At 38.7% G+C, this 21,389-nt stretch overlaps 1 protein-coding gene across 1 annotated transcript in view; it reads left to right on the plus strand.

Annotated features, from left to right (window-relative positions):
- Window positions 1-21,389, plus strand: part of LOC110901647 — a 56,277-nt gene that overhangs the window by 9,093 nt on the left and 25,795 nt on the right. Inside the window, exons 8-9 of the mRNA XM_022148459.2 lie at window positions 302-999; window positions 1,126-1,522. Coding sequence (XP_022004151.2) covers window positions 302-999; window positions 1,126-1,522 — 1,095 coding nt within the window. The remainder of the gene's footprint in view (window positions 1-301; window positions 1,000-1,125; window positions 1,523-21,389) is intronic.

The raw sequence follows: 21,389 nt of genomic DNA on the forward strand, positions 1-21,389 counted from the left end.
GATGCAAAACTATCTAGACGCTATGGCCATTTGTAAATGGTATGGTTATCCCGACTTTTTTATAACCATTACTTGCAATCCCAAGTGGCCGGAGGTTCAAAGGTTTCTTAAGGACACAAATCTTAATCCGGAGGATAGGCCTGATATTTTATCGTGAATCTTTAAAATAAAGCTGGATGCAATTTGTAAAGATTTGAAAGACCGTCATTTGTTTGGAAAATCTTCAGCTGGTATGTTATTAAATTTACTTTTTTGAACATGATCTCAATGATAAGTAACAGTTTTTTACGTTTTTTTGTAGTTGTTTACACTATTGAGTTTCAGAAGCGAGGATTGCCTCATGCGCATATGTGCTTATTCATGGAGAATGATTACAAACTTCCAACTGTAGACCATGTTGATCAGTTTATTTCTGCAGAAATCCCTGATATAAACCAAGACCCGGAACTATATACGCTTGTGAAAGACCATATGATTCATGGTCCATGTGTTAACGCTAGAATGAGTTCTCCATGTATGGTTGATAGAAAATGTTTGAAAGGTTTTCCCAAGAAATTTCAAGATCACTCAACCTTGGATTGTAACGGATTTCCCTTATACAGAAGAAGAGATGACGGTTCCTTCGTTTTAAAAAATAGAATTGAGTTAGACAACAGAAGTGTTGTACCTTACAACAAAAAACTTTTGAAAAGATATCAGGCGCATATAAACGTTGAATGGTGCAACCAAGCGGCGTCAATAAAGTATTTGTTCAAATATATTAATAAAGGTCCTGATAGAGCAACAGTTGCTGTGGTTCCGAGCAATAATGAAAACGAGCAAGCAGAAAATGATGAAATTAAAGAGTATTATGATTGTAGGTATATATCGGCTTGTGAAGCCTCTTGGAGGATTTTTTCCAATGAAGTTAATTATAGGAGTCCTTCTATTATGAGGTTGCCTTTCCATCTTCCTGGACAACAAATAGTTTGTTTCGGTCCTGATGAAGATATTAATCAGGTGCTAAACAAGCCATCTATGAACTCATCAATGTTTTTGTCTTGGATGCAACGTAATCAAGATCCTAACGACACTGTTGCACGTACACTAACATATGTATAGTTTCCACGTTTTTATGTGTGGAAGCTTGACCAGCGTATATGGGTTCCGAGAATAAAAGGAAAAACAATTGGAAGAATTCATTCCGTTTCTCCGTCTACCGGTGAAGCGTACTATTTAAGAATTCTTCTTAACAAAGTTAAAGGACCAACATCGTTTGATGATATTAAAACAGTTAATGGTCGAGTGTACGATACTTTTAGAGATGCTTGCTATGCGCTTGGTTTGTTGGATGACGACTCGGAGTACATTGAGACCATCAAAGAAGCAAATATATCAGGTAGCGCAGGTTATATTCGCAATTTATTCGCCACCATGTTACTGTCAAGCACTTTATCTAGACCTGAAGTAGTCTGGGAAAGCACATGGAAGTATATGACAGATGATTTTCTGTATAGATTCTCAAAGTATCATCGTGTTTCAAGTAAAATTAAAAATTTCATATTATGTTTTTGTTACGGTTACTAAAAATTTACCATTAAATTTATATGTGGTTCTGATTTTTTAACAGGTTTTACATACACATCATCGATCCCCTTTTTTTACATTTGTAGTACGATGAATTTTTTTTTATATTTTAAATTCAAATTGATATAATAACAACGTACTTTGTATTGAAAAAGTAAGAAACATATCATTGTTCAACAACGCGATATTCGCGGGTATTATCACTACGCATCATTGATCATAATATTCTGAGGTACTAACTTTACATTTATGTAGATTAAAATACATCATAATATTCGAAACAAACCTGTAATAAAGAATTTACGTTTCAAAATATAATTTATTTGTTGTTTAGCCACCCGTGTATTACACGGGTACTTAGACTAGTGTTAATAGATATAAAAGACTAACATTTGAGTAAGTAAATAATAATAATAATAATAATAATAATAATAATAATAATAATAATAATAATAAAGATATATGTTACTGAAACAAATGAAAAGAGAATTGGATTTTTATTTTACTTTAACCAACAACAACATCCCTCATCATCTTTGAAAGTGTTTAGTTATTTTTTTTTTTTTACTTTGACAGTAGCTTATCACCATTTATAAAACTCACGAACAAAACTGTTATATATAGTTTAGTTGATTTGATTAATTAAAAGCATAATCTCTCACAGAGATTTAAACGGGTGAACAAAAGGAATAAGAAACATATACCGAACACAAAGCAAAATAAAAAGGATAAACAGAGGCTATACCGAAACAAGTCGAGTATTGTTCCTTCGTAAGCTCCGATCTCCTTCGGCGACGTTCTCGTATCTCCGGCGAGATGGTTCTTGTTCCAGAAGTCTTGTTTCCTCAGTAGATGTCTTCGAGTGTGAAGAAAAGGATATTTATTAGAACTTTAGAAAACAATCTCGGGTTTCTTATAAAAAGCGAAGTTGTTAAACTTTCCGAATAGAAACGGATCGATAATAGTCATCATCTTCTTCGTTGCCGAACAGTGGACGTCGTGATACCGTTGCGAACTTCGGGCGGCTCCGGTGAACTCCGGTTGAGATCCGATGGTTTGTGGTTTCTCCGGCGAGTCGTTAACGAAGCAGAGAGGTGAGAGCTATGCGAATGGTTATGAGGGTGTGGGATTGTTGTGCAAAAAGGAGGTTTATGGTATGGTTTGAAAGGCATAAAGGGGTTTGGCTGAATTTATGACCAGGTTCTTGAAAAACAAGAAACGTGTAAGTGATACCGAGTCCCGAGAAGAAGGCACAGTTGTCTATGTACAGTTTTGGCGGCAAGTTGTTTTAAAAATCAAGACTCAATGTAACAAGAATATAAGATTTGTTTTACATACTTGACTAATTTTACAAACAAGTCCCCGTTGTTCATATTTCATTTTTGAAGCCAAGTTTCCTTTATACTTTCAAGTAAATACATAAATAGTTCCTCAAATTTGACTAACAACTTATTTACCTTAAAGCTTTTCTTTGAGACTCAACCGAACTAACCGGGTTATATTACCGTGCTTATAGGTTTAATTGAAATATCAATTAAATAAACTAAACCAGTAATTAAATAGTAAATAGTTAAATTGATACGGAATTAAATTAGAGAATAATTCATTCGACGGTTATTTATTTCACGAAAATTCTGAGGTTTCAAAGTCGGGATCCGAATTTCAAAACGAGTCGGATTTCGGGAACCCATTTTGACGGATGTTACAGTCTCCCCTACTTTAGGAGATTTCGTCCTCGAAATCTAAGAGGAAGACTTTTGAAAAGATGACATCCAAAGATTCGAAAGAGAATAGATGAGACTTACTCGCGAACAAGGTTCGTATAAAAGACAAAGAATAAAGGAGAATAATGGGAGTATAAAAGTGAATGATTGACCTTTAATAAATGTATGCGAGTATAAGAGTGGCATAAGTATTGGATAGACGAAAGTGATGTGTTAAGAATGAAGTCTCGTCATGGATAATCGGATTGAATACGTTTGTGGGTAGTTTAAAGTTTGAATTAGGTCTAAAAGGTATGCAAAACACTGACTTTCTCATGGCACGTCTTACAAAAGTTTGGTAACATGATGAAAACACTTATATATAGGAAGTACCAGCGGCGTATCCACCATGTTTTGACCATGTTACGTCCGTCTCGTTATTCGGTGTCATGTTACGTTCCGTGTCTTACCATACACAGTAGTACACTCTATGGTTTTCATACGTCTATCACTATAATCCCGTGTGCACCCGCGATTATTTTGATCGTTGCATGATCCGCATAGCTTGTACTAGTTGTGTATGAATCAGGGTATACATAATTTAAAAATAAGAACGTGTACATATAAGAATATAGTATATAAGCAAGTCCATGCTTAAGTATGTATGGGACACGCGTAAGCGAATCCCTCGGATTACGCTCGCATATGGGTACGAATGTAAGAATCATGAGTATGAATGAAAGTATAACCATGAGTATAATTACAAGTTTAAGTATGAATATGCATGTAAGTATAAGTATAAACATAAAACGTATGAGTATGAATATGAATATGAGTATAAGTATAGGCATAAAACGTATTGTTATGAATATGAGTATGTGTGTAAGTACGAATAATATTTATTGCGTATATATAGTATATGTTGAAACGTAACGAATTTAAGTGTATGAAAACGTTTGAGAAATTTGAGTATGTAAAACGAATGATATAAACGAAGTCGTCGTGAGATTTGACTAAAAACATGTACGAAGGTATGCATGCATGGTTGTTTGAGCATAACGTTGAGTTTATCAAATAAAATAGATTGAGTTTGACTTGTAACGTAGAATCTAGTTAGTGAATGTCAAAAGTATGTAAGGCATCCATTGATTATGTGAGGTGTACTTTGTAAAAGAACAGAATGCTACTCTTGTTTTAAAAGGAATTTACGTAGGTTGAAAATTGTCGGTTCCAATGAAGTTTCCTTGCCCACGTGTTTTGAATTTAAATGATATAGTGAGTGGTGTATGAAAAGGTTCTTGAAAATAGTGTGCTTACAGCATTTTAAAGGATCTTGCATTAAAATAAGAAATTTGAAATTTGAAAGTTCCTGTGAAAATGTTGATTCTTAAAAGAAATTTAGCGTAATGAACTTAGCGATCGTTGAAAAGTGTTTTTTTTTTTGTAGATTGATTTACTGATTGTGAAAAGTGTTTTAGTAAAGTGATCTTATAATATCTATAAGATAGTACAATGATATAATGTGAGCGCGTTTTAGTGATTACGTTAAGCATGAAATTTGTGGGCAAGATATTCATTAGACCGGTTAAGTTGGTGGGTAGCATTTCGTAAAGTTTGAAAATCGGGAAACAAAACGTTTATGGTATGTTTAAGAATCTCGTCTATGTGGTTTATTTAAAATAATTGTAGGGTAAGAAATACGTTTGATAAAAACAACAATTTTTTTTTTTAAATTTGCATAAGTAGGGGTTTTAACAAATGAAAAAAAAACGACTTAAATATAAAACTTGATCGTGTTGTATAATGAATTCTCTTTTGAAAGAAAATTTTTGGTAACGATCACCTAGGTAAGGGAATCACCCTAACTCGTCGGTGAGGCCGTTTTAAGAAAAGAAGAAGTGGAGCTGATCGTTAAGGTAAGGAAATCACTCCTATCTTGATGGTATGCCTCCATTTTGGCGTTACAAAGAATGTAAACAAAATTGAGTGACGTTTTGAAATCATGCATATGTATAAATGTATGAAAAAGATTTAATATGTTGTGTGTGTGAGAAGAAAATATCGAAAGTAAAACTGAATTTGAAAAATTGCATCGTATAAGATAAATAGTAGAACACATGTTTGATTGAAATTTGGGATGGTTCCAAAATGGAACTTTGACTAACCAAAGTGGTCGAAAAGTCTTTCGAGTTTGAGGAGCATGCTTTGGCCTAATAGGTGAAATACTCTCGCCGACAAGTCGGTTAAACGGTATTTACCCTTCCGGTTACTACATGTCCCAAATCAATCGAAATTTCGAGACTTGGCGGGATTTATGAAAAAATCCAGGAGTGGAACTAGTCGACAAGGTGCGGGTTTCACCCCTAACTTGACGATTTCGTATCCTAAGTGTGGTTGGTACTCGTCGGGTCAAAATTTAATTTCAACACTCGACGAGGGTCCACTAGAATTTGAAATTTGAATTTCTCCATCAAGGTGAGGATTTCACTCCTAACTTGATGGTGAATTTCATGTAAAAAAAAAAGTAGATGGGTCGAGAGTTGTTCACCAAATTGTGGGTTTCACGCCTAGCTTGGTGAAGTTGTCTCGTTTGTGTATTACGAGTGGTTTTGATTTTAGTATAAACGAGTAAAAGACGTATGTTCAAAATAATAATAACAAGTATAAGCATAATAAGCATTTCAAGAAATAATACGTAAAAGACATTTCAAGGATAGCACATAAAGGATGGAATGATACAACAAGTATTAACAAAAAAGCAAGTATTAACACAAAAGTGACATATATGTTTAAAAGGCCAAAAGCAAATAAATAAAGAGTAAACAATGTATCATGCAAGTGATTCAAGCAAAACATAAGAATAAGGCTCTAGAACTATAGACTAGGTAAAAAGGCATGGTAATTCTACCTAATTCCCTATAGTTATGGCTCTGATACCAATCTGTCACACCCCAACCGATGGCGGAAACATCGGAGTGAGACGAAGAAAGATTGCTCATCACTCATAACGCTAATTGTGACAATAGAATTAAAGATAAATTGATTTTATTCATGAATAAATGTTACAATACATTAAAAATACAAGAAAATAATACAACAACAAATATGAAATTTATACAACGTATTTGACCTAAGACGTCTACGTGAGTATCTAGGCATCTTTGCTAGTCCGTTTTCATAGTATCATCAATCCTCAACCTGTAACATGTTTAAAATACAATTCAATACAAAAGCAAAGGCTAGTATACAAGTTTAAGCATAAGTATAAGTATAAGGATAAAAGTTTAAAACGAATCCACATGGCAACTTAGTCTATACAAGATCAACCTAACGCGGCATGCAATATTTCTAGCCAACCTCTGTTTACGCAAGAAAGTTTAATTAATTCAACATGACCCAAGTTTAAGGGGGGCGGTGCGTTACTCCTATAGCGCTATACATGTCGAAGGGAGGCTCGTGAGAGCTAATGACTAAAACATATCACATAAGTATGGTCCACGTAAGCATCAAGTATCATAACATAGTATTCATGTATAAGGATTGTTTTGTGCATTGCATAAAGAATAAGTTTAAGTGTAGTTTAATAGTAAAACATGTTACACCCCAAAAAGTGGTAAACATAAAAAGGGGGTTGCGAGTATACTCACATAATTTGCATAAGCTTTCCGATTATCCAAATGTTGACGAGGGTAAGAGATTAGGAGGAAGGAACGTCGAAGTCTCGAGATTAGGAGTGGTTGCGATTGCGACTCCTAGTAAAATAACGCACGAGTAAAGATTGGAACAATTCAAGAGAACGAACGAGAGTGCTTGACCTAGATAATTAAAATTTCACATACGATCTCGTTATTGCTTATTGATTTGAAGTGTGTTGACTTGATATGTTTTATAAATTATTTAATCTAATTTATAAATACATGTTCCAATACTTGTTAATTATATTTATATAAAGTTGTGGTAATAAATTAGTAAAGTAACAATTGTAAACATAGTTGGTAAAATGTGTATTGTATTAATGATAACAATATTAATCATAATAATAATAATTAATAATGATGATCATAACAGTTGTAATAATAATAACTAAAAATACTAATACTTTAACAAAATGGAAATAACAATATTAGTAACTATTTAATAATAGTAATAATTTTGTAATACAAATTGGTAACAGGACCTATTATAAGCAGCTTTAATAAAAATAAAAGCATGAAGGCAGCGAACAATTCGGGATGCCGGGTTTTGATGATTATCAAGATGTAATTAAATAACATTTCACAATAAATTTACGAGGAAAATAGGAGATAAGTAGAATTTTATTGACATTCCCCCCACTGACTCTTATGTTAATAGATATAAAAGACTAACATTTGAGTAAGTAAATAATAATAATAATAATAATAATAATAATAATAATAATAATAATAATAATAATAATAATAAATATATATGTTACTGAAACAAATGAAAAGAGAATTGGATTTTTATTTTACTTTAACCAACAACAACATCCCTCATCATCTTTGAAAGTGTTTAGTTTTTTTTTTTTTTTTTTTTTTTTTTTTTTTTTTACTTTGACAGTAGCTTATCACCATTTATAAAACTCACAAACAAAACTGTTATATATAGTTTAGTTGATTTGATTAATTAAAAGCATAATCTCTCACAGAGATTTAAACGAGTGAACAAAATGTCACACCCCGACCACGTAAAACATCAAATCATGCCGGAAACGTCGGGGAGTGTTGTAACAGAATTATTGTTCCACAACCAAGGTAATTAAAATAATATTTTATTCATCACCCAAGGGTGGAATACATCGTTCGAAACAAGAACCAACATGTTACATTGTCTTAAAACCACAGAATTTAAGGAGTACATAACGTAATTAAACTAAGTCTAGCTCTGTTTTATGTCACTAAGGCCCAAGTCCACCCTAGCGTGTCACGATCATCCTATGCATTAGCTCCTGAAACACATGTGAAAATAGGTACGTCAGCATAAAAATGCCTGTGAGTAACATAGGTTTTATGAAAATAGGATTCATGACTTAGGTTTAAGAAAATGTTAAATGAAAACTTGTCATGAATCTAGTTTAAGTGTTTGCTTATAAAATGTTTGAAAAGCGATAACAAATCAGTTAATATTTATGTATAAAAGAATGATGTATGGTTAAAAGAATAACCAAGTAAAAATAAGTTGTATGGAATAAATTATTTTGTAAAACAAAGTCTTGTGAAAAATATGTTATTTGCAAAAATGTATAAGTCCAAAATTGAATGATTTAAATAACGGTATGTCATGTAATATAATACAAGCACTTATATATAGGAAGTACAAGCGGCGTATCCACCATGCTTGTAGCATACTACACACATATCGTTACTTAAGTCACTTAAACAAACCACCAAAGCATATAGTTCATGTTCAAACCAATCATCAAATGTTCTTGTCTAAACCATTGTCAATGTTTAAAACCCAAAATGTAGTCATGTAGTTAAGTGTAAACAAAAGTTATGTATGGTAAGTAACAAAATGAGAATACTTAACCATAAGTAAAAAGGAACAAAACAAAGTATTTTGAATAAATCAAAAAGTTATGTTTTGCCAAGTAAAAGCTTGTTTTATTGATACAAACATTTATGTGGTAAGTTAACGCATTACATTCAAGCCTTGAGACAGCAGGATAACCTTAGAGTAAAGGTTATCAAAGTAAAATGTTTTCGGATTCAGTCATTCCTTTCATCCAAACCAACCCAGGATGTTAGGAACGGGATTTGTCAAGTCCTATGGTACCATTACTTACTACCGAGCGGCGTAGCTAATGTTAATGAATGTAGTAAAGAACCATTTATGCAAACCAAATGTTATACCAAATGTAAACAAGTTATGTGAAAACAATGTACTAAGTATGCTAAGTAAACATACAAAGCAGAAAAGTCATGAAAAGCAATGTGCTAATATGCCATGTGAACATATATCGCAAAGTAATGTAATGTAAATCAATGTGCTAGCATGTTAAGTAAACATACATAGCAAAACATAATGAAATCATGTACTAATAGTGTACTAATGAACATAGCAAGTATAAGTTGTGAAAACATGGAAAGTATGAAAGTAACAAGTAGGCACATGTGTTTCACCCCAAAATGTTTGAAAAACAGTAAAAGAGGGGTCTATGTACTCACTTGTGATTGCTTAGAAGTCGTAGGATAACCACCAAGCAATGCTAGAAGATCACGGAATCAAACGGCACCTATATAGGTATCTACATTAATAAACGGACCTATCGGAGGATCGGGTAGTACGAGGGTTCGTAAACCAAATAAGTAGGGGACTTATGTAACATGGTTTAACAAAGCCTACGTACTAAAACGAAACCTATCCTAAGTGCTTTTGACCCGTTACGACCCGTTTAGGTAGCTTATGCTACTTTAACGCGTCGCTCGCATAAAACGCGTTCGGGATGCTTAACTAGTCCTATGACAAGCAAGTTATGCCTTAACATGCTTAATATTGTTGCTAAATCAGTTTAGATGTCAAAATTTATGTTACATAGGCTTAAAATGAATTTTGGCGCAAAGAAGGTATTTTGGTAATTTACCTAAGGCATAAGAACTACTTATCATACAACTACTTAAACGTCGTAACCATAAGGTATAACCTCGGAAGGTTATTCCCTACACAACTATGGTCACCTAAAATGTTTGGTCGGATCCTAATGATCGACCAAATGGGTCGGGTTCGTAAGCATAAGCAATTGATTAGATCGTGTGACAACCCTCACTAAACCAGGTATCCGTACGACTTAATTAATTATTAATTGCTGCTTAATTACTGTGCTTAACTGAAATTGCTGACGAACTGCTACTTGATTTCTAGTACTTGTATATTCCTGCATCATACTTTGATTTCAGTCACTACATTATTTACAAGTTGAACCTTAGTGACAAACATGATGCACTAAAGCACAGTAGCATTAGAACGGATAACCTATTGAACATGCTGATAAAGCCAGCATCAGGCAGACACTGCCTCTAAGGGCCTGTATGAGCCAGAAATATTTTACTACACCCATAGTGAGTGTAGGGATACAAGGGTTGTAGAACTGCGTCTCTAGGAATAAGATATAATGACTGGATGTGCCTAAAACGTACTCTAAGCACGAAACACAGCACTTTTATTTACATACTAGCTTCTGGCTAACTGATAAAGTGCCAAAACATGGGGAAGTATTCCTGACACTTTTACAAATAAATTGTGTCACTAAAAATATTATTAACGACGCTTAAAAGCTTACTTAAGCTCTTTAACGGATTTGTATCCAAACGAACAACCGGACTAAACCCGGAACATGAAAATATTGCCAAAAATATTATTGGTCTTTTTCTGAGCCAGTTAGGGTCCCTGATTACCCTAACACCCGCGTTAAAGCGCAACACTTAACTAACCGAGTTAACCCCTAATCTAAACTTGGTTTAAAGTAACCAAACTCTAACTACATGGTTAAAATCGAACCAAATGACCCCCCCCCCATTAGGATCGGCCAACTAAGAGGAGACACAAGAGTACACTCCTTGAATATTATAATGCTTATGTTTAATATCAAGGGGACACGAAATCCGTTGGACGAAGAACTTGAATTTTTGTCTATAAAATCCACACTAAACACACAAGATTTATCACCACACTTCACCAACACACTCTACTCTTTCATCTCCTCCCAACTCTCGGCCGAACACCCCTCTTGCCATCCATCCATTTTCGACTTCCACTCTCTTCATTCCAAGCACATACAAGTGTTCAAGGTCACGTATTAGGAGTCTTGGAGCAAACGGAAGCGGAAGGACCTCATCATCTTGCTTTTATCCATCACATTTTTGCCTAGATTCTTCCCTAGCCCCGAGCTAGAGGTATAATGCTTAAAACTCATTCTTGAACATATCTAAAGTGGTTAATAAGAATTGTAACGGTTAAAAGTCGGAAACTTATCTTTTGAATCTTTAAAGTTTACTAAAACATGAATCTTGTTGGTTAAAAGATCATAAGTTGTGTAAAAGTTGTAGTGTTCAAATATGGTGATTATTTAGGCCCGATCTACGTTGTGGTGGCTCGGATCATCGTTTAACCCGACTTTGTTAAGATCATAAATCTTGACATAAGCTTGTTTCTATCGGTACAAGGGTTAAAAGGTGAAACTCTACCACACGGGAAACATGAACTTGTGTAAAAGTGTTTTTACTTGTAAAATAGTGTTTAAAACTAGCGGATCTACGTATGTACAAGTGGTATTTTCGTAGAACCAAGTGTCGAGAAAATCATGTTTTATAAAAAGTCGGATGACACACTAACAAATATGATTTTACAAACCACAAGTGTATAAACACTTGTGAAATGAAAAGTTTCGACAAAATAACAATCTTTGAGAAAGATGACGGGAAGTTGTAAAGGATGATTTATACTAAAAACGAGGTTTTTACAAGATTTAATTACTTTACACATAGATCCACAAAATATAACGGGATCTACACTGTAGTTTTCGGAAAAACTACAAGTTCATGTGATTATGCGATTTTACATACTTGCCGACTAGTTTGATGTGTCGGAAATTGATTGATTGATTTAAAGAAGTGTTGAAGTGATTTTGTAAAAGAAAATGATACGCTAGAAAGCGTGGCCACCTCCAGTTACAGAGGAAACTCTGGCGAAATTTTTCTAAAAACCTAACACTTAGATTATTTACAAGTGTTAGAATTATTTTGATATGTTTTCAAAATATTTTTCGCCACGACTTTATTTACAAATATTCGGAGGTGGGATTTTCACAAAACTAAACGTGATAAATATATATTTGGTAAATATATTTTTCACCACACTGTTTATGATTATTTTGTGAAAATACATAAATATTATTTTTAGAGTGAAAATAATATTTCGAACGATAACAGCTCCAAAATAATACAAACGCTTACTCGACAAACATATAAGTTACACCGGTAATTATTATTACCACTTAATCGTTAAAACGTAACTTACGCATTATACGAAAATATTCATGAACGCGTATTTTGTCGACGCATTATTTTGGGAATATTATGTGAAGTGAAAATATAATATTTTTGAGAAAAATATTTATATTTTGAAAGAAGAAGTAAAAATATATTAAGTGGGACTTAATGATATAATACAAATACACATGTATTAAATCCCCCATCCTTGGGAAGGAGATTAACTACCAAGTACATGCAAAATATAAACACGAAATAGTTGTCTAACTATTTCCCAAAAACCTAAACTATAAAGCTAAGGCACGGCCATCCGTCTAATAGTATTAGCACATGTAGGTCGTTGCACAGCTGCCCGACATTCGGAGTACTTGGTATAGCGACGCACTGATTGTGAGTTCATGTTCCCCTTTTCTCTTAACTGTTTTCAGTTTTCTAAACTGCGGGGGTGAAATACATGTTACATTGATTATGAATACTTTATACATGGTATGGTTAGCGTAAGGAGGTTTGGTACTTAAGATCATGTGAGTGGGTAGGCGGAAACTTGAGGCCATTAATCCTCATGGTAGGACCGAGGGACAGGAGCGGTAGATCTATCTGGGTGTAGCGAGCCCAGCCCCAGGTCCAGCATAACGGACCTCGGGGTGACTTAGTGCCCGACGCATAAATCCGCTAGGTTTGAGTCTCCCTACTTGCACTTCACACATATCAATGGCCTTGCAAACCATTGGTGATCTCTTTTTCCTTATTTGCTACATACCAGGGTTTTTGATAAATACAATGGTTTATTTACTCACTTTCGCATGAACTCGCTCAACATTATTGTTGATTTTTCAACTTACATGTATTTCAGGGAATTAAAGATCTGGCACGGTATGGCATGTTTTCCGCTGCATTAGTCACCGAGGTCATCCAGGGTTTGGGGAATGTGACTCTTTCCTGGACAAGTCACAGTCCTTAAACCATGTTTATGTTATGTTTGGTGTTTGTAATGTTTGGACAAGTTTATGATTGTTAGGGTGTTATCCCGTTAAGACAATGTTATGGTAATTTTATTTTAATGGATGATCTTGCATATTTTTAATTCATATAGCTTGGTTATGATTAAGCTATGGTATTAAGAAGTCACACCAAATTAACCACGCTTCCGCAAAGCCAGGGTGTGACAGCTTGGTATCAGAGCTCTGATCATAGCGAACTAGGATTCCTTCTCGAGTCTAGACTATGATCACTAGGGCTCTCACGAAAACATTTTTACTGCATACCACCTAAGTCCAGATCCAAAACCTTTTTATAAACAAATGTTGAGCGCATTTTATTTATTATTTTTAGGCTCAGTCTGGGAGACTGAGGCTCGGTCTGGGAGACTGAGGCTCGGTCTGGGAGGCCGAGGCTCGATCTAATGGATCGAGGTAGTTGTCTAGTGGGACTAGGGAGTCAGTCTGGGAGGCTGGGAGAATTGACTAGTGGGACTACGGAGTCAGTCTGAGAGACTGGGAGGCTAGTGGGACTAGGAAGAGCAGTCTGAGAGACTCGGAGGCTAGTGGGACTAGGAAGAGCAGTCTGGGAGGCTGGGAAAAATTGGCTAGTGGGACTAGGAAAAGCAGTCTGGGAGGCTGGGAAGCTAGTGGGACTAGGAGAATTATGTGATATTTTACTTGGTGACTTATGTGATTACCTGATTGTATGACTGATTATTTGTGCATATTTGTGTTTATGTTACTGACATTATGAGTCACCTGTGCCATGCGACGTGTTTATGCGTATATGACTCGGACACCACCGGACCCCTACCTATCGTATCTGATGACCTCCCATCTTCGGAGCATGAGGTGCATACATCTGATTCCACCAGCACAGATGACGACGACTTCCAGCCCTTCGCACTACCCGAGGGTGCTGATGAGCCTGCGGATGTCCCCCCTGCTGAGTACTTACCCCTAGTTGTGATTCCGGCTCCTATTCCTTTAGCCGTCTATCCCGCATATGACTTACTACTTGACGCCGAGGCTGACGGCGATATCGATTTGTTTGAGGATGAGCCTATAGAGGATGAGATCCCGGACGCAGCCCTTCTTCCCGCTGGCGATCTTCTGATGATCGCTGATGCCCCTGCTGAGGACTCACCCGCACATTCACCGGTCCCAGACTCCTTTGAGTCTGTGGCTTCCGCACCTTCTCACGAGGTGAGCGCACAGAACTTTGCACACGACTCGGATCCTGACCAGGCATCCTCAGCAGCACCTATTCCGAGCTTTGCATTTGAGCATTACGACATAGAGGATTCTGATCCCATTTTTCCTCCGGGATTCGACCCGGATCATGATATCGAGTTTATCCCGATGGACCAGCTCATGGAGGATCCCGCTGATCCAGTTGACCCTATTGATCCTGAGTTCGACTTTGATATGGCTTTTGATGACCATGAGCCTGCCTTGGCTCCTGAGCAGGCAGCTGCTCTAGATCCTATGCCCGAGCATGACCCCGTACATGCTGGCATCACAGTTGAGCCCGTTTTAGCTGACCCACCTGTTGGTGATCTTCCTATAGATGTTCCTTTGGGGGAGCAGGTCATTGCCGCCGATCATGTTGATCCACTTTTTGTTGCTGATATACCGGTTGACCTCCCTGTTGATCATATTGCACCAGTTGACCCTGTCATTGTTCCTCCATTTGATCCCATTCCACTTGAGCCTGAGCACACACTGTTTGCTGACCACATGGATCCACCCGATGAGGATGCTCAGCACGGTTGGATACCTGCTGACGAGGACGTTCCACCCTTGCCCCCATAGATCCCTGTTACACGACCTGTTGATTTTACTTTTCAGGTTCCTCAGTTTGTACCTCCAGCGAGGCCTGGAGAGGGCTCTTCAGCCCATCCTTTTGGGCACGTACCGATGTCTATTCCCTTCATGCCCCAGATGTCATCTGTTCCACCCTCTACTTCACCATTTCATGTGGCACCATTTGACCCCACCAGTGAGCCTTTGCTTTGGTCGACGCCACCAGCCATGCCACCTACTGATCCATGCCATCCGGGACACACTATAGAGGACGTTTTGATGTCCTTCGTTCATCAGCATGAGTCACACATGCAGCGCCTCCAGGAGCTCGAGAGAGCTCAGTTGCCACCATGTTCATGCCATGGTCAGATACACTCCCCTCTTCAGCCATGTCGATCATTACCCCCAGATTTTGCTGCTCGTCTCTTTACACTAGAGCAGCAGGTTGCCTCTGTCATTCGCACTCAGCAGGCTATGGAGGAGGACTGGCTTCAGCTACGCCGCTTGCTTTACACTTACTTTCCCCCTCCTCCGCCGCCATCTGTATAGAGCTCATCAGTACTGCTTGTGTAGACGTTGGTGAGAGGACCGCGATTGCTTTTGGTTGCATAGCATTTTGGAGACTACATGATGATACTGACTTTTGACACATACTTGATGTATTTGATGTATTTGACACTGATTTGATATAGCTTTTGGACAGGGGTGATGTAGCCCCTAGTTGATTGATGATTGTATGACACAGTGATGTACTGATACACTTACGTTGTGGTCTCGATATATATGGCAATCGCAGTATTCTCATCATATTTGATTCGCCTGATTTCTTATTTACATTTTTATGACATGGGATGTTGTGTGTATATTTTTGTAACATGGGATGTTGTGTGTATAATATTTGTAACATGGGATGTTGTGTGCATAATATTTGTGACATGGGATGTTGTGTGATTAGTATTTGTGAAGTATTGATAACATGAGATGTTATGTGCTATTACTATTACTATATACGTACACGTTACTATGGCCTGACCGACGTAAACACATCTTTAGAAGATGCCGCCAAGACGTCAACCTCAGCCAATGCCTACGACTCAGGACGAACTACAGCAAGTCATTGCTGCTGCTATTGCTCAATATGCTGCCTCTCAAGGAGGAATGAGTGGAAGCAACTCTGGCAACACTGGCAACAACAACAATCCACCTCATGGTAACCCTAAGTCATTAAGACATACCATGACCTAAATGGATTTCCTTAGCAAGAGTGCTAATGCCAATCATGCGTTATAATGTATGTGCAGGGTGCACCTACAAACAGTTCTTGGACTGCAAGCCCGTAAACTTCGATGGCACAGGTGGTGCTGTTGCTTTCGTCCGCTGGGCTGAGAAAACCGAATCCGTACTTCGCATGAGCAAATGCGCGCTGGATCAACAAGTCACTTACATCTCAGGGCTATTTTTGGATGGAGCCCTATCATGGTGGAATCTACAAGTCCAAACACTTGGCGAAGCAGCTGCTTACGCACTGACTTGGACCGAGCTGAAAGAACTCATGCACAAGAAGTACTGTTCTCGCGCTGAAATTCAGAGATTGGAGACCGAGTTTTGGCATCTAAAAATGGAAGGTCCTAAGATAGCTGAGTATGTTCAAAGGTTCCACGATTTGTCGCATGTGGTACCCTACATGGTTACACCTGAGTTCAAGAGAATTGAACGCTTCATTTGGGGATTAGCTCCTCAAATCATCAGTATGGTGACCTCCTCCAAACCTGCAACTATCACTGAAGCCATTGATTTGAGTGTGGCTCTTACGGAGGAGGCGATTCGTTTAAACAAGTTTGATGAAGCGGAGCCTAAGAAGAAGGAGACTCATGTGGAGTCATCTGGAGGAAACAAGAGGAAGTTTTCAAACTTCAAGCAGGGCACCAGGGTGGTGGTTAAGAAAGGAGAGCAGAACGCGCCAGCTCAAGATACAGTTGGTAGGAAGAAAGGAAAGGGATATATGGGTGCACAACCCAAGTGCAACTCGTGCCAACGACATCACTCTGGTCGTTGCAGCCTAAGAGTTTGTGAATCATGTGGGAAGACTGGTCATACGAAGGATTTTTGTTGGGCTAGTGCTGGCCGGGGAGGCCAGGGAGGATCTGGGAATAGGAATAACCGTGGTGGTAATGGGAACCGCCCCCAAGGAAACCGTGGAGGTGATGGAAATCGGGTCAATCATGCAAACCAAGCGAGCGCCATGAATCGAAATCAGGGAAACAATCAAGCTGGAAATGTTGGTGGGAACGGGCAAAGGCCCGGATGTTTCAACTGCGGTGATGTTGGGCATTACAAGAGGAATTGCCCGGAATTGAACCAAGCCCGCGGAAGGGTTTTCAACATAGAAGCAAGGGAGGCGCGCCAGGATCCCAATGTTGTCACTGGTACGTTCCCTGTAAACCAACGCTATGCATCCATTTTATTTGATACTGGCGCCGATTATAGCTTCGTGTCGTTAGAATTTAAGAATATGCTTGGTTTAGCCGCTAGTAAGTTAGATGTTCCGTACTCAATCAAATTAGCGAATGGGAAGTTAGTAGAGGCTAATGAAGTGATTCGAGGCTGCGTAATCGAATTGGGAGAGCATGAGTTCGCTCTAGATCTACTACCAGTCCAGTTGGGAAGCTTTGACGTGGTAGTAGGGATGGATTGGTTATCAAGTAACAAGGCCGAGATAGTTTGTCATGAGAAGGTCGTTCGTATCCCAACCGATGATGGTGAGACCATTATCGTTCACGGAGAGAAGCGTGAGACGCCGTTGAGGATTATTAGCTGCCTGAAGGCAAGAAAGTGTTTGCAAAAGGGATGTGCTGCCTTTCTGGCACACATTGTAGATAAGAAGGCTGCTGAGCCAAAGATCGAAGACATCCCTGTCGTGAGGGAATACCCAGAAGTCTTTCCAGAAGATTTGCCTGGCTTGCCGCCTCAAAGACAAGTGGAGTTTCGCATTGACTTAGTTCCAGGCGCCGCGCCTGTGGCTAAGGCACCCTACAGACTTGCTCCGTCTGAGATGCAGGAACTGTCGACACAACTTCAAGAGTTGTTAGACAAGGGATTTATCCGACCAAGCTTCTCGCCTTGGGGAGCTCCAGTTTTGTTTGTCAAGAAGAAGGACGGTAGTTTCCGTATGTGCATTGATTACAGAGAGTTGAACAAGCTGACGATCAAGAATAGGTATCCCCTGCCAAGAATCGATGATCTGTTTGACCAACTTCAAGGTTCAAGCTTCTATTCAAAGATCGATCTTCGATCTGGATACCATCAGCTACGGATACAGGAGGAAAGTATCCCAAAGACAGCCTTCAGAACTCGATATGGACACTACGAGTTTCTCGTTATGCCGTTTGGTCTGACAAACGCACCTGCAGTATTCATGGATTTGATGAATCGAGTTTGTAAGCCGTACTTGGATAAGTTCGTGATTGTGTTCATCGATGATATTTTGATTTATTCAAAGACGAAGGCTGAGCACGAACAGCATTTAAGAGCCATTCTGGAGCTGCTAAAGAAGGAACAGTTGTACGCCAAGTTCTCTAAGTGCGAGTTTTGGCTAAGAGAAGTGCAATTCCTTGGGCACGTGGTGAATGGAGATGGAATCCACGTGGATCCAACCAAGATCGAGGCGATCAAAGATTGGGAAACGCCAAAGACGCCAACCGAGATTCGGCAATTCTTGGGTTTGGCTGGCTATTATCGAAGGTTCATTGAGAACTTTTCAAAGATCGCCCAACCATTGACGCTCCTCACTCAGAAGGACAAGAAGTTTGATTGGGGAATCAAACAGGAGGAAGCATTTCAGATATTGAAGGATAAGCTTTGCAACGCGCCAATCTTAGCTCTACCGGAAGGTACAGATGATTTTGTGGTATACTGCGACGCATCGCGTCAAGGTTTGGGTTGTGTGTTGATGCAACGCCAAAAGGTTATTGCCTACGCGTCACGCCAGTTGAAGGTACATGAAAAGAACTATACCACACATGATTTGGAGTTAGGCGCAGTAGTTTTCGCTTTTAAGATCTGGAGACACTACCTTTATGGTACGAAGTGCACAATTTTCACAGATCACAAGAGCCTCCAACACATATTCAACCAGAAGGAGTTGAATATGAGGCAAAGACGATGGGTAGAACTGTTGAATGACTACGACTGCGAGATTAAGTATCATCCAGGGAAGGCGAATGTGGTCGCCGATGCCCTAAGTCGAAAAGAGAGGATCAAGCCCATAAGGGTTAGGGCTTTGGAAATGATTATTCAGACCGATCTTTCCTTACGCGTTCGTGCAGCGCAGAAAGAAGCTCTCAAGGAAAGAAACCTTGAAGAAGAGTATCTCCGTGGGATGGAGAAGTTATTGGTACCAAACAGGGAAGGAACATTGTGTTTTGAGAAAAGGATTTGGGTTCCTCTGTTTGGTGGTTTAAGGAAGGTTATTTTCGATGAAGCTCACAAATCGCGGTACTCTATCCACCCTGGAGCGGATAAGATGTACCAGGATCTTAAAGATTATTATTGGTGGCCTAGGATGAAAGGCGATGTGGCTATTTATGTGAGCAAATGTTTAACTTGCGCCAAGGTTAAAGCGGAATACCAGAAGCCTTCAGGACTTCTGCAGCAACCAGAGATTCCCAAGTGGAAGTGGGAACAAATCTCTATGGATTTTATTACGAAGTTGCCAAGAACGCCAAGAGGCCATGACACTATTTGGGTAATAGTGGATCGCTTAACGAAGTCAGCACACTTCCTGCCTATCCGAGAAAAGGATAATACGAGCAAACTGGCCGAAATTTACATGAGAGAGATTGTTACACGCCATGGAGTACCTCTCTCGATTATCTCTGATAGAGACGGAAGGTTCGTGTCAAGGATATGGCAATCCTTCCAGGAAGCTTTTGGCTCAAAGTTGAATCTGAGCACTGCTTTTCACCCGCAGACCGACGGCCAAAGCGAGCGGACGATTCAGACGTTAGAAGACATGCTGAGAGCATGTGTGATGGATTTGGGCGGTAGCTGGGATAAGCATTTGCCTTTGGTTGAGTTTTCATACAACAACAGCTACCACACCAGTATTGGTGCCGCGCCATTCGAAGCTTTATATGGGCGCAAGTGCAGATCGCCGCTTTGTTGGGCTGACGCAGGTGATAGACAGTTGGTTGGTCCTGAAATGGTACAGGAAACCACAGATAAGATCGCACAGATACGAGACCGCATCAGTGCGGCTCGTGACAGGCAGAAAGCCTACGCGGATCGAAGCAGGAAACCTCTAGAGTTCGAGGTTGGTGATATGGTTTTGTTGAAGGTATCACCCTGGAAGGGTGTGGCACGCTTTGGGAAACGTGGAAAGTTGAACCCGAGGTATATTGGACCATTCAAGATCTTGGAGAGAATCGGGTTAGTAGCATACAAGTTGGACCTACCTGCCGAACTAAATGGTGTTCACGATACATTTCATGTATCCAATCTGAAGAAAAGTCCAACTCAAGATACCGTTGCCATTCCTACCGACGAAATTCATGTTGACGACACGCTCCATTTCGTTGAAGAACCTGTTGAGGTCACGGATTGGAAAGTTAACAAGACCCGCCGGAGCAGTGTCAAGCTCGTCAAAGTTCGTTCGAATGCTAGACATGGTCCTGAATTCACCTGGGAGCGTGAGGACCGAATGAAAGAGAAATACCCCCACTTATTTCCTGAGAACCCTGCTTCTACAAGCAGAGCTTAAAATTTCGGGACGAAATTTTTCTAATGGGGGGAGAATGTGACAACCCTCACTAAACCAAGTATCCGTACGACTTAATTAATTATTAATTGCTGCTTAATTACTGTGCTTAACTGAAATTGCTAACGAACTGCTACTTGATTTCTAGTACTTGTATATTCCTGCATCATACTTTGATTTCCGTCACTACATTATTTACAAGTTGAACCTTAGTGACAAACATGATGCACTAAAGCACAGTAGCATTAGAACGGATAACCTATTGAACATGCTGATAAAGCCAGCATCAGGCAGACACTGCCTCTAAGGGCCTGTATGAGCCAGAAATATTTTACGACACCCATAGTGAGTGTAGGGATACAAGGGTTGTAGAACTGCGTCTCTAGGAATAAGATATAATGACTGGATGTGCCTAAAACGTACTCTAAGCACGAAACACATCACTTTTATTTACATACTAGCTTCTGGCTAACTGATAAAGTGCCAAAACATGGGGAAGTATTCCTGACACTTTTACAAATAAATTGTGTCACTAAAAATATTATTAACGACGCTTAAAAGCTTACTTAAG

Source organism: Helianthus annuus, chromosome 13, assembly GCF_002127325.2.
Source record: "Helianthus annuus cultivar XRQ/B chromosome 13, HanXRQr2.0-SUNRISE, whole genome shotgun sequence".
NCBI lineage: Eukaryota > Viridiplantae > Streptophyta > Magnoliopsida > Asterales > Asteraceae > Helianthus > Helianthus annuus.